The sequence below is a fragment of the Gymnoscopelus microlampas genome (assembly GCF_963454915.1).
Source record: "Gymnoscopelus microlampas genome assembly, chromosome: 4".
Lineage (NCBI taxonomy): Eukaryota > Metazoa > Chordata > Actinopteri > Myctophiformes > Myctophidae > Gymnoscopelus > Gymnoscopelus microlampas.
Window position 1 is genome coordinate 60,724,975 of NC_139941.1, and position 14,133 is coordinate 60,739,107.

Genomic DNA, 14,133 nt, shown 5'->3' on the forward strand with positions numbered 1-14,133 from the left:
CATGTACCACGGCACCACAGTCGCCGGCGCACGCAGCATCATCGCCAATGGCTTTCGGCAGTCGTCAGACGGCATGCTGGGACGTGGAGTCTATGTCAGCCGCGATCAGGATAAGGCTGAACGATACCCACTTAATGCCGCCGCCAGTGATCGTGTGGTTCTTGAGTTGCGCGTGCACGTTGGCCGCGTCAAACGCATTGACAAAGACAACCACCCCTGGCAGAAAAGCTGGAACCAACATGGGTACAACACGGCCTGGGTGCCCCCCAACTGTGGCATGCAGTGTGTACCAAAAGGCTTTGAGGAGGACTGTGTGTTTAACCCCAGGCGAGTGGAGGTCATAGGCATTGCTCTGGCACCCAACACCACCATACAGACAGAGCTCCAAACACTGATGGCAAATAGTCGCAGAAGACCATGGAGATGACCAGCCTGGAAAGGAAGAGCTCAACAACAAGGTGGAATATCTATAACTGTCATACCCTGAGCATGGTTCTTCTGTATCATGTCAATAACACTGCCTATACTAGATTTTATTCCAGACAGGATGAATCACATCTTTTCTTCTATAAAATATATTCAGAACAGATACGCAAATAGAACAGAACATATACTACACAGGAATAAGGATATGAGGAATAAGGATGAGCTTGAATGTGAAAAATGGGTCTTTGATCACACTACACATGAAAAAGGGTCAGACTCACAAGTCAGTATCTCCGTCTTGTGCTATTTTCCTGTCTCGCCCTTTATTGCTTTGTCTCCATCCCTCCCCGATTACAACAGTTACTTGCTGAACTCAGGGAATTCAATAACTTATCTATATTAGTGTTTCTGAAGTGGTGCATTACTGATAATCAGGGATAATAATGTCTGTTAGAATTAGTGTATTCTATGGTTTCATGTTTGTATTTTCTCTATGATAATAGCTGTTCAGTGATGTGCAGTGATCAATCAAATCAGATCCCTTTAGATGAACCGTAAGTGCTTTTATTGAGCTTCGGCTGTGGACATGCTATTTTATGGCAATGTGAGATTGTATTAACAGTGAAAAGAAAAAGAAACACCTTCCCTTCTCACGTACCGTACTGCAAATAAACAATCAACTGTTGTCATAACAATATTGGATTTCATTTTTATCATGAGCAGTCCTGTAGTTGATGTGGTCCCATGAACTCCACTGTTCTATAAACCAACTCTAACTTGGTTACTTCCCTTCATTCCTGTAAACATCTGACATGATTCTCACATTTGATGAATGATTAAGACAAATTAATTCAATGATTTTTTAAATTCATGTTGCAGCATGCTGAGTATTAAAACAAATATCAATGCATTAATAACTGATTTCTAAGTATGTATTGTATATGGACACAGTTGATGGCTGGCTGGGTAACTCTTTGCATCTTTGGAGAGTGAACAAATGTAAGCAAATAGCCCCTTGGGGGCTATGGATCCATTTGGTAACATTTGTACACTATGAGTTAAATGAACACTGAAGAGTGTACTATATTGTACCATACAGTAGAGCAGTGGCTCTCAACCTTTAAAGGCGGCGAACCCCCAAAATAATCATATTCGAACTGGGGACTCCCCACCCTGATAAGCACGTGGAATTGTAGGCATTGCATTTAGGTTGACTCGGTTCCACAGATAAATATTGTGAAAATAGCAGATCTACAAGATCGGGTATTTTCAGAATGTTTGCCTCTTCCTTACGTAATATTTGACAATTTGGCCAATTTGGTATTAAAAAGGTCTTGAAAGTCATTAAATTGTAACTTTAGAAACGTGCAGATACCCTGTATACACTTATACTGTATGGTTTGTTTACTGTTGAGAGAGAAAACAATGTTGTACATTAAGCTAATCATCTGGGGACCCCCCAAAATAATTTGGCGACCCCCAGTTTGGGAACCACTGCAGTAGACAATACATTTTACGGTGATGGATACAGATGAGAGCTGGGTGTTTCACGTTGTGTTGGGTCTGTACAGTGGCTGAGCTTCAGGACGAAGTAAGCAGAGAATGAAACTCCACCAGTCTTTGGTCTTTCTTCATTTTGGCGTGTTCCAAAAGAGTCTACAGGACAAAAGACAGTCAATAATACTGTACAGTTAATACGTACTATAATACAAACACCATTGGTCTTTTTCTGGTCACAATGGACTCTTGCTAAATTCCTCACATTATGTGAACATGAGCCTACTTCTTCCACCACTGATTATGAGGTGGCTGGAGAAAGATGGGACAATTCAGAATCAGAAGGCCAAGCAATGGCGTCAATTGGGTATGGCAAGGTATGGCAGGTGCCATACCTTGGCTCCAGCAAGAAAATATATATATTAAAAAAAAGAAACGATCATGAATAGGAGCCTAATCTAATGCAGGTGTAAGACCATTGTGTTATAGGCATAATGCGTAGCTTTCTATGCATTTCGGGGGTTTGGGGGGGTTTGACCCCCAAAATATTATTCGGCCGAGGCCAGGATAGGCGTCCCTTATTTTAATCTCTGTGAATTGGCGACCCTAACCTGGCCATACCTTAGCTTTTGCTGAACTGACACCACTGAGGCCAAGTAGCTACTCAGATGTTTTAATATACCACAATGTAGAAATACTATAGAATAGGCACATTAAAAGGGTTCTCAACCTTTTTTGACCAATAAACCCTGTCTGTCTCAAAGGTGTAACTGAAGTACCCCCTATGATAAAAACAACATCGCCGACGTCGGCAGCTGTAAGTGTTGGAAAGCGTCTGTTGCCAAAAATGAGCTGTTGAATGGGTCGTGTCGGGTCGCAACTTGCAAGTTGTAGGGAAGCGTCGAAAGCCGACTGAACATGCTTGTCGGCTTTCGACCGTCGGATAGCAGCAGGCTTGTTGTTGAAAAAGACATCAAGCCATAGGCCATTTTTAGCACCGTAATAGCCGTTTGTCTGTGTCGGCTCTAAAAGGTGCATTCAGCAACTTTTTTTCACACCTTCCAACCGACTGATCTCCAGACTTCATTCGACTGCCAGTCTGTAGTAATATGTAGTAGTCTGTTTGGTGGAGAGCTACCTTTACACAGAGCATATACTGACAGGGAAGAGGGGGCAGAATTCTTTCAACGAGTCCCCCCTTGACATACTGTAGGAGGAAGGGGAGGCAAATCTGAATGGCTTGTGGAATCACATGTTCTCTGACCTAGGCAGCCCACAAGAAACTAACTGGCTTGTCTTTGTTCATGGTTTGTGTTAAGAGGCACATTAGAGACCCAAATGTATGTGCACAAGCACTGAAAACGTGATTTTCTTTTTCTATAATATATTGAAAGTGAAGTGCCAGTGTACTCACATCCACCAGCTCCTGGTCATCTTTGGCATGGAGGTGTCTGAGGAGGTACCACCTGGCCACCTGGCCTACTGACCCGGGGCAGTCCTGGGACGACACCCTGTACACCAGCCGCTCCAGCAGACGCCTGGTTTCCCTGGAGACAGACCCACACCCACAGGCCGATGAGACTATAGTGCAGCGTTGTGTCAAACTCGCGGCCCGCTGGCGTTTTGCAGCCCACAGGCATTTTGCGGCCCGCGGAGCGGTCCAGTGCGGCACAGTATGAAGGGTTAAAAGTTCCTCGAGTGAGGGACATACTGGCTCTTCTTATATATCAAATAAGAAGAGCTTGTCTATTAAAGTCGTTTAATGGACTCAGTTATCAACATCACTTAGTTGCAAAAGTCACTTGCCAATGTTCTCTCTCTCTCTCTCTCTCTCTCTCTCTCTCTCTCTCTCTCTCTCTCTCTCTCTCTCTCTCTCTCTCTCTCTCTCTCTCTCTCTCTCTCTCTCTCTCTCTCTCTCTCTCTCTCTCTCTCTCTCTCTCTCTCTCTCTCTCTCTCTCTCTCTCTCTCTCTCTCTCTCTCTCTCTCTCTCTCTCTCTCTCTCTCTCTCTCTCTCTCTCTCTCTCTCTCTCTCTCAGCTTTTTATGTTGCTTTTCTTATTTATGAAGCATTGAGTGTCATTATTGTGGTCCATTGATATTTTCGGAATATTCTATTATTGTTCATGTGATCACTTGCTGAACGTAGGTTTGCTTAAAAAATCTTGAGCAGCCTTTTTTTGTGTCAGTTCTGCATTTATTTGACAAAGTTTTACTTTTTTTTTCATCTCTAATACCATATTTCTTGTAGCTTACAACTGTATTACCAATAATTAAAGTCCATAAGGAGCTATTCTCCTTACTAATGAACAAAAATTGTAAAGCGATATCATAGTTATCGTTGAGTGAGACTGAGACAACAGGCTGAAAAACAAAGCCAGTGACAGCTGTGTAAGTGTACACGTGTGTGCATGCGTGTCGGTGCAACTGCGTTTTTAACTTTGTCAAGCAAGCCATGACAAAATAAAGCCTTTTTAAACACTTGGATGTCAGCCTACTACAAAGGGGAAGGAACTTAAATGTTTTGACCTACAATTGAACCCTCTCCAAAGAGCACCTGTTTCAGTTTCTGATCATTACAGACCCACGCAGCCCTTGCTCCTCTCTTAATTCAACAGTATAGTATAGTGCTTACAATTTCCAACATTTCCAATGGAGGTTTTCTTTTCCTATAGACCCACCTGATGTTAAATAAAGTCCTACACTAGAGCTATGTGCTGTAGTGGGGTTGGGCTCTCGAGTGCTTACCTAGCGGCCATCTTGGTGGTGAACTGCAGCAGAGCCTGGAAGAGGGCCACCACAGGGGAGTGTTCCAGCTTCAGCACCTCAGTAGTGGCCTCAAGAACCAAGTCCTTCCAGTCATTACCAGGAAGACCAGCCTGACAACAAGTCATAAACACACAGATGGGAATTGTTTTTGTTGTCTGGGATTTCATCAAACACTTCCAAATAACATTTTTTTTTTTACTTGTTTTGTATTCCTGTTGTATTATGTAGTTTTTTTTTATATGTCTATGTTATGGACTGAGGATGTAAATTAGCAGTCCTGCTAACTCTTTATATTTTATTTATTTTATCTTTACACTGCCTCCTTTCTAAGAATCTCAATCTGTGCTTCACTTCAACTGCACTTTATTGTCATTATCAAAAGTTTACAGGTGTAAAGAGTGGGTGAAAGTCCTTTACTCACAAATTGCAGTTACATTATAAATAAGAATTGGAGGGCAAATATCAAATATCACAACAAATCAAAGTATGGGTAGCAACTGGGGCTCTCCCATGTGACATCCACCATGTTTCATAGTACAAGGGTTCCCAAACTTTTCAGGCCGCAGCCCTCCAAAATAATCATATTTGAGCTGCCCCCCCCCCCCCCTCACCATGCAGGGCCTCAGTGCCAGCAGAGCCAGTCTGAGCAGGCTGGATATCTGGCTGGTGTGCTCGCCCAGCTGAGAGGCCAGCTGCAGGCTCTGTCTGTAAGCCATCACAGCCTGGAACAGAAGTCCCTGGTTACGATACACCTCCGCCAGCCACTAGGGGGAGAGCAACAAGAGATCAGAGGATGGGAGGACAGAATGGCACAGTTACAAAAAGGACACAAGAGGTTGAGAGGATACACAGTATCCTGTCAACCACAACACAGCTTCATACTCTGTGGCACGACGTTAGGGCTGAAACTAGCGATAATTTGCTTAGCGATGATTCTATCGATTACTTTTTTGATTAATCGAATAATCAAGAAGCATGTTTTCCATAATTGTTGGTATTTGTGATATGTCAACACATAATATAAATATATATTCCGGTTTTGTCCTCCAGACCTGCAATCAGTAGCCTAGAAACACGACCCAACATGTTTTGTATAATGGAATACTATGACAGAATTCACACCTTTCAGATGAAATGCCTGTGGGAGATGACAATACAACTCCTAGTCGTCCTAGGATCAGGTGAAGGAGCATCCAACACGCCACCCCGTGGCTGAATGGCCACACTACACATTGAAATAAGGTACCCGTGGGTACAAGCAAGTACTTTTGAAAATGGCGACGAAACCAACTTGAGACCACTGTACATGCCGCGTAATATTGTTGTACAGCGACATTCGACCAAACCCCGCCCTGCGATTGGCTGAATACAAAAATGAGAAAACAAGGACTCCGCCCCCAGAGGGGACGGTGGGGGCATTTACAGTCTAATACAGACCAAAACCCTGAGATTGCATCTGGTTTCGTGGCGTGTCTCACTAGGCGTTAGACTGCCGACCCTGAGGCTCGAGATCGTATCCCGCTGAGGGCACTCTTTTTCAGACAACCGCAGACAACTTTTTTTTGGCTAATAAAGTATAGTTTTGGACCATGACGGAGGCGCGCCGACTCAGCAGACCTTGAGGCCGAGGAGTCGCGCCTGTGCGCCTCCAGGCGCGAGTGCCCGCGACGACTGGCCGATGGTCTGCTAGTCGACTCAGCGCAGTTCGAGTTATGTACCGATAGGGACAGAATAGTAAATGATGTTGTGGGGACTGCGTTTGCCCCAACTGTCACTCAAAGTGACCACTGGCCAATCACAGCGCGACTTTTCCGGGTCTGGGGCGGGTCTTGGCAGAATGTCGGTGCATATCACTATCACGCGTACATGCCAGGCTCCGAGCACTAGGTTAAGGAGCGTTAACCACTTACATGCCAGGCTCCTAGCTGGGTGGGGTTAGCCATGACAGTGCTGCTGAGCTGTTCCAGTACGGCCTCTGGTAGTGCAGTGCCGCCTTCAACCAGGAGGAGGCGCTGACACTGCACCTGTCTGAGCAGCAACATGACTGCTGGATGTTCTGGAGACACGCTCAGCACCTATAGGAGAAGAGGAGGAGGATGGGATGAGGAGAGGATGAGACTAGAGCCTAATTTTAATACTTGCTCACAACACGTCGCAACACAATGCATTGTGAGCTTGTTGATCTGTGATTTTCCTCTAACGTTTCCTCATAATACAGATAGATGCTGGGGTTTAAGTGGTTAGATGCGAGTCCGGAGGAACCGAGCAGGTTGGACTGATGGCCAGATTCCAATACTTAAATGTATTCCTGCTTGCCTCCTCTGTCCTGGATGCTGTATTTCTGTCTCATATCGTTACTGTCGGGCAGAAAGCTCTTATCTCCTAATTCTAACCTTTTGTGTTTTTTCGTAAATTAACACCCCTACTTGATCATATTACAGCATCATACAAAAGCATCAAAAGTAGCAGATCCACAAGCTCGCCAAGCGCTTTGAGCTTGTAGATCTGCTACTTAAAAAGTAAAAAGTAGCAAAATGCTAGCCTGGTTCCAAACCATAGACCCCGTCGAGTGGACTGCCTCTCTTGGGGTCTGGTGTTGTAGCGTGAACCTAGGATTTATTTGGTACAAAAAGTACCTAACGACAAGCCAATCAGCGAATATCTGCTAAATCAAGCTGTGCGGTGACGTCAGATGTAGGCGGATCTGTGGATCTCTTGTGAGTGCCAATGTCAGACTGAAGCTCCCCACTTTCAGACCACCACACACACACACACACACACACACACACACACACACACACACACACACACACACACACACACACACACACACACACACACACACACACACCATTATGTTTACATTAGGATATGAGCAGATGAGCAACCACTGCTTGATGGAGTAGGCCAGTGTGTGTGCGTGTGCGTGTGTGTGTGCGTGTGTGTGTGTGTGTGTGTGTGTGTGTGTGTGTGTGTGTGTCACCTGTGAGCAGAGGGCCTCAGCTTGGTCCAGCTGTCCTCCCAGGGTGAGACCTGTCACTGCTTGCTGCAGTACCCAGCCTTCCAGAGCCTGTGCTAGGGGGCGCTCCAACTCTTCCACACCACGCACTGGAAACACATACATTATTACAATCCATCAGTAAGTGTTTGATATTTTCTATAGGTTTTTGTTAAAAGGTTAAAGCAATTATATTCTGATAGAAATCATTGCTGTAGAGTGTGTGTTCAATAACAGGGGTATCCCTGTATCTTCAGCTCTTTAATAATCAGAAAATACATTTTCAGGTAGGTGACACAATTTCAGCCAATCAGGAGAGAGTACACATGTATTAGCTTAATTTCTGTAGTGTTCCAGTTCCAATTTTGTCTGCTCATTTCTTCGTGTCATCACTTCTAATTTCACTTGTTTAATCTGTATCCTGTCTGAGGTCTCTATCCTGATTGGATAAAATTGGTGTCCTGACCTGAAAATGCATTTTCTGTTTAATAAAGATCTGGAGAGACATGGAGACTCTTGTTACTGAACACTCTAGTCTACAGCAATGATTACTTTCAGAATATAAAGCTATTTACCAAAGAACATCACTTACCCTACCTTTAACACCAGAGGTTTTGAGGCCTACACTACGTATACAGATCACTATATTGTGTATTTAGTGATTACATTTTACTAACAGTATATCATATCACACACCTTGGACACCTTAAACTGGGCAAATTTTATTTGATAGTTATTTGTTGAATTAGCAGAAGTATAGCAGTTAATTAAGTTTCTGACAACAAAACACGACCCACCTTTCTCAGAGACCACTGCCATCAGGGTCTGCTCCAGTCCTTTTCTGCGAGGGGCGGAGCCAGAGAGGAAACCGCAAGCGTTCTCCGTGTGACAGGCAGCCATTAAGCCCGCCCACGCTGCAGGGTCATCTGATAGGAGACAGAGAGGAGAGACTGAATCCCTGCTTCATAAAAGCTTTGACACACTCAGTCGAGATGGATTTCCAAGTAACCAGTCTTAGACCCTCTCGATTCACCTGTTTCCTAGGCTGTGTGGGCATCACTTCCTGTCGATTTGATCCAATGAAATCCAATGAAACTGGTCAGATGACCGACAGGAAGTGATGGCCACACAGTCTAGGAAACAGGTGAATACGTAGTAAAACAAACCTGTGTAATCTATCAATCTAATCTAAACAATCTAATCGTAAAGTATGCGGACGATACCACCATCATCGGGCTGATAAAATCCGATGATGAGTCCAATTACAGATCAGAGGTTCAGAACCTAGTTAGGTGGAGCGAGGCCAACAACCTCATTCTTAATGCTTCAAAAACGAAGGAGCTCATCATTGATTTCCGCCGTAATAAGACACCTCCTCATCCCCTAACAATCAATGGTACAGAGGTTGAGATGGTAAAAAGTATAACATTTCTTGGTGTAACCTTTTCGGAGGATCTCAGCTGGCACTCTAACACCAACTTAATTCTAAAGAAGTCCCAGCAACGGCTCTTCTTTTTAAGAAGACTAAAAGAGTTCACTCTCAATGATCAGATTCTTCTTAATTTCTATCGCTGCATTATTGAGAGTATTCTTACTAGTTCTTTTACAGTTTGGTTTGGTAACCTCACAGTGAAGGAGCGAAAATCCCTGAATAGAGTAGTGCGCCTTGCCCGAAAAATAACTGGTGCCAACCTACCAGCCAGGGACGTGCTGGCCACTGGGAAATTCGGGAAAATTCCAGAACGGCCGCGCCATTTAAGGGTCGCCAGACGGCCGGTGGGCCACCCAAAACAACTGCAGCATGTTTTGTTTTTTTTATTGAAAATCTTCGGAAAATCCCAGAGCTGAATTTTGGTCCCAGCACGCCCCTGCTACCAGCTCTAGAAGAGCTCTATAGTAACAGACTCTTATCTCGGGCCTCCAGTATCATGGAGGGCTCTGCTGGTCATCCGGCCGCAGGCCTCTTTGCTCTACTCCCCTCGGGCAGACGCTACCAATCTATTGGCTGCTCCACAAACCGCTCTGCAAACAGCTTTTTCCCAAGCGCAGTGCGTAAATTAAATGAAAAATTGCCCCTGTCTAGATCCTAGACCACGCTCCCTTTCTTCTCCTGTTATCATTCTCCTGTAAAGGAAGGACTGGTCCAAGGTATATCCAAAAAATGCTCATGTCCCTCTCGTATTTATTTCCTCATACTTCTATGAATTGTTGATGTTTTTCTGTACCTTTTTGTATCATGTCTTGTAAATGTTCTTAAAAATGTTTTTAGCTCTTGCACCCCATTTCCAATGTAGTTCACTACAAATGGCAAATAAAATGACTCTGACTCTGACTCTGAGTTGGTACTGTACTGTGTTGCACTCTTCTTTTCCCTCTACAGAAATTCTCTTGGCCAAAAATAGCAGATCCACAATCTCACAATGTGAACGTTCCCCCAGAATAGGGATGCCAGGGCTCAAGTGGTCAATCAGGGCAAAGATGTGGTTAAACAAGCTCCTTTGTGTAGCAAAGCAGCGAGCCTTGATTAAAAAAATCAAACCGCCCAAAACCCCCGAAATGCATAGAAAACTATGGTATAATGCATAGTTTATAACAGGTATAACACTATACAAACACAATGGTCTTACACCTACATTAGGTTACTATTCATGATTTGTTTTGTTTTTTCTAAAAAAGAGGAAGCAACCCATATATTTGAACGGAAATGTATATTTCTATCCTGTGCTTCACAATAATAATAAAAAAGGTCCATTTAGGCCATTTTTACCATGAAGGCCCGCAGAGACGCTGCGTTGGGGCCGCATGCGGTTGAGTAGCGCTGCTCTAGAGCAGCTCCAGTTTGCTAAATTGCCATTTGTGCATAATGTTAGAACATGACGATTTTGCAGGCTTATGCAAAGGCTAAAATAATTAAGATAGCATGTTATGTAGACAGATGCCAGGTTCATTTGTAGACCTGGAATCCTATAATTGTAGTTTCAATTTACAGATTATAGCTTTTTTGTTATTATACTGTTTAGACTGATGATAGGTTCTTGGTTTACCTATGATCCTAGATTACTATTTCTATACATTTGATGTATTACCTTGTGTTTACCTTGCTTACTGTAAATCGCTCTGGATGATTAAGAGCGTCTGCTAGATGCCTTAATTGTAAATGGATGTAAACTGTGTGTGTGTGTGTGTGTGTGTGTGTGTTTGTGGTTACCGGGACACAGCAGCACAGCTCTCTGCATGGTCTTCAGTGCATTCCTGTGCCTGTCTTCTCCAGAGTGTCTCCCATTGGCCAGCTGGTTTACTCCACTGTACAACAACGCCCTCTGCAGGTGCACAAATGTCATATCAGTTGCCTAACATTGCAGTGGAGATACAGTATAATCCATGGGATGTATTATAATGCCTGGGACAGTGAGACATAGACAACTGTATAACAATCCAAATATATCTTTAAAATCAAGCTAAATAAACCTTGCTGATCTTTGTCAAAACATACAATATTGTCTATTTCTTAGGACTCAAGAGTCATAACTGGAGAAGAATAAAGCCAGATTTTTGTAATACAAAGACAGACGTTTACCTTTCCTAGGGTCATACTGGACAGACAGGCCACATGGCCGGCCATCGCTCCACCCTGAACACAAAGGAGGTATAAGTGAGACATACGTGAATTTTGCCTCACGTTACTCATTTTTGACTGTGGGATTTGAGCACATGTTTCGTTCAATTAGGAGGAGTTTCAATTTGTGCTAATATGCGAAATAGACACAATGTGGACGGCCCAGTGCAAATGTGTGTCTTTTCTTTCTTTGACTTTGGATGTAATCGTGTTGCGAGAAGAAATCCTTTGCATCCGGTGTGAACACACCAAGGATGACACCTTGTAAGTAATGTCTAGACAAGGCTGCTGTCCATGAGGATGTACTGTACAGTAGCTGCATGTTTTTGATTGATTGATTGATTGAATACTTTATTAGACAGGAATGTGAACAGCACGAGGTACAGTCAGACATCAAAGCTAAAAGGATAACAAAAAAAAATCACACCCAGTGTGAAGTGAGTGGTGCTATTTATGAGTTATTCATTTCACCATGCATCTCGGTAGCCAATCACAGCACGTCCTGCGAAGTGACGTGCTTACATTTTTGAGCGGTGTAGCCGCTCCTATAAGTGGGTTTGGGAGCCATCCGTGGCGACAGTATTTCTTTCCGTCGCGAAAATGTGTCTTTCGCTGTACTGTGATTGGCTGATTGGCTGTGTTGTACTGTGATTGGCTAGCGAACGCATGATGAAATTAATAACCTATAAATAGCACCACTCACTTCAAAAAAATTACTTTTTTTTTTTAGTGAGTTTTTAAATAGCACCGCTCACTTCACTCTGGGTGTGATTTTTTTATTAATTTCATCATGCGTCTCGCTAGCCAATCACAGCGTGTCTGCGATGTTTGAAGTTAATTTCATCATGTGTCTAGCTAGCCAATCACAGCACGTCCTGTAAAGCTTAGCCTATGGGCGTGTTTTCCACAGCATGGCGTCACAGCGAAAGACACATTTTCACGACGGAAAGGAAAACTTTCACCACGGATGGGTCCTAAACCCTCTTATAGGAGCGGTTGCACCGCTCAAAAAGGTCCTGGGGACTTGTTTCCATTGTGGTCCTATGTATTCAATTCATCAACATAGCATAACAATTACACAAAAATACATATCATAATGTACGTGAATGATGTTGTATATCTTGAGTGTGTGTGTGTGTGTGTGTGTGTGTGTGTCTGTGTGTGTGTGTGTGTGTGTGTGTGTGTGTGTGTGTGTGTGTGTGTGTGTGTGTGTGTGTGTGTGTGTGTGTGTGTGTGTGTGTGTGTGTGTGTGTGTGTGTGTGTTTACATTGGCTTTCTTGGGGCAGTACTTTGGCACCAGCCTGGACAGGAAGGCCCATAGAGATGGGTTGCCTGGATTGCTGTAAAGAGAGCAAAAAACTTACAACACTGCAGACTTTGCATAGATTTCCTATTGATTAGAATTGAAATAAATCATGTAGTTACATTCCTGAAACTTTTCAGTTTACAATCTAACAAGCTCAAACATTTGTACATCTGTTATAGTAGCCTAAAAGTATAGTGTGCTACAGGGATGAGTTACCCCCACCACCACCATGGGTTCCTACTGTACCTAGAGTTTTTAATTAATAAAAAAAAAAAAATGCACATACGTTTCAAAAGACATGGTTGAGATATTGCAGGTGTAATTTATTTCATGGGACAAAACTGGTCTGTGGTTGACCAAAGACCAGTTAAATAGTTAAATAAACCAGTTAAATAATTGGAAATCTGGTGATAAAACCCACTTCAAACTTAGTTTCGGGCTTTATACAAACTGTTACACTATTGCAACTTAGGAAAAGCAAGGTCTTATGCACACCTGATCGGGGCATAGGCAGGGATCAGACGTATTGAATAAAAGAAAAGAACCCGTACACTGTCTACACTCGCACAATAAGGACAGCTTTATTTAAATAAAGTTGTCCTTATTGTGCAGTGCAAGTGTAGACGGTAAGCAGGTTACGATACGATACGATAATACTTTATTGTCAGTTCACACTGAAATTTGTCTTGCGACCCAGCAGCCATGTATGCAACAATAAACAGTTCACACATTTGACATGACACAAGAAAAACAAAACACAATACAAAATACATACATAAAGACATACAAAGACAAGAGCAATGTCCACCTCTCAGCCTACCCCTGGCCTATAACTCCTGATTAAGCCTCAGTGTCGTCTGATGGACAAAGGACCTCTTCAGTTTGACCTTATTGTATGTAGGAACACTGTATCTCCTTCCTGAAGGCAGCAACCTATATTCTCCATATAAAGCATGGCTAGTGTTTGAAGTGATATTCCTTGCCAACCTTATCATACTGTCATTATACGTAGTTGTATAGAGCCTTTATTGTATTGTATTTTATTTTACACTATTGTAACTTAAAATGACATCTGTACATCACATAAACTAGTCCTGAGTCCAAACGAAACAACTAGACAAGTGTACCTGTGTACGGCTCTGGCTGCCTCTCTCTGCACAGCGCTGTAGTTCCCCTGTAGGGCCAGCAGGGCGCAGGTGAGCAGACATCGCTGAGACACAGCGTCCCCAGTTGCCGTTCCCAGTTTCAGCAGCTCCGTCAGAGCAGCGGTGGCCAGCGTAGCGTCACGGTGGACCAAACCGAGGGCGCACAGGCACAGCAGAGACTCTGGGATAGGCTCCTTTAACATGGAGCTGTAAGGACAGGAACACAGGAACATAAAACCCAATGTGCAGCACATAGAAAAGCATTTTCATTCCAACATAATATAAACTAGAGATCGAATTGGGGTGTGAATACTCTGTGTCTACTCTGTATACATGTAACAACTGTGACATGTATTTATGTTGGGACCCCCTCCAAAACA

The 14,133-nt window shown here is 43.4% G+C and overlaps 1 protein-coding gene across 1 annotated transcript in view; it reads right to left on the minus strand.

The window, feature by feature from the left end:
• Nucleotides 1–875: 875 nt before the first annotated feature.
• LOC311044224 (superkiller complex protein 3-like) overlaps nt 876–14,133 on the minus strand; it is a 33,932-nt gene continuing 20,674 nt past the window's right edge. Inside the window, exons 31-41 of the mRNA XM_084055667.1 lie at nt 13,736–13,960; nt 12,570–12,642; nt 11,264–11,317; nt 10,895–11,006; nt 8,484–8,612; nt 7,672–7,796; nt 6,599–6,763; nt 5,300–5,452; nt 4,668–4,798; nt 3,338–3,470; nt 876–2,082 (exon numbers count right to left, since the gene is read on the minus strand). Of these exons, the coding sequence (XP_083911793.1) occupies nt 2,008–2,082; nt 3,338–3,470; nt 4,668–4,798; nt 5,300–5,452; nt 6,599–6,763; nt 7,672–7,796; nt 8,484–8,612; nt 10,895–11,006; nt 11,264–11,317; nt 12,570–12,642; nt 13,736–13,960 (1,375 nt within the window). The 3' untranslated portion in view covers nt 876–2,007. The remainder of the gene's footprint in view (nt 2,083–3,337; nt 3,471–4,667; nt 4,799–5,299; nt 5,453–6,598; nt 6,764–7,671; nt 7,797–8,483; nt 8,613–10,894; nt 11,007–11,263; nt 11,318–12,569; nt 12,643–13,735; nt 13,961–14,133) is intronic.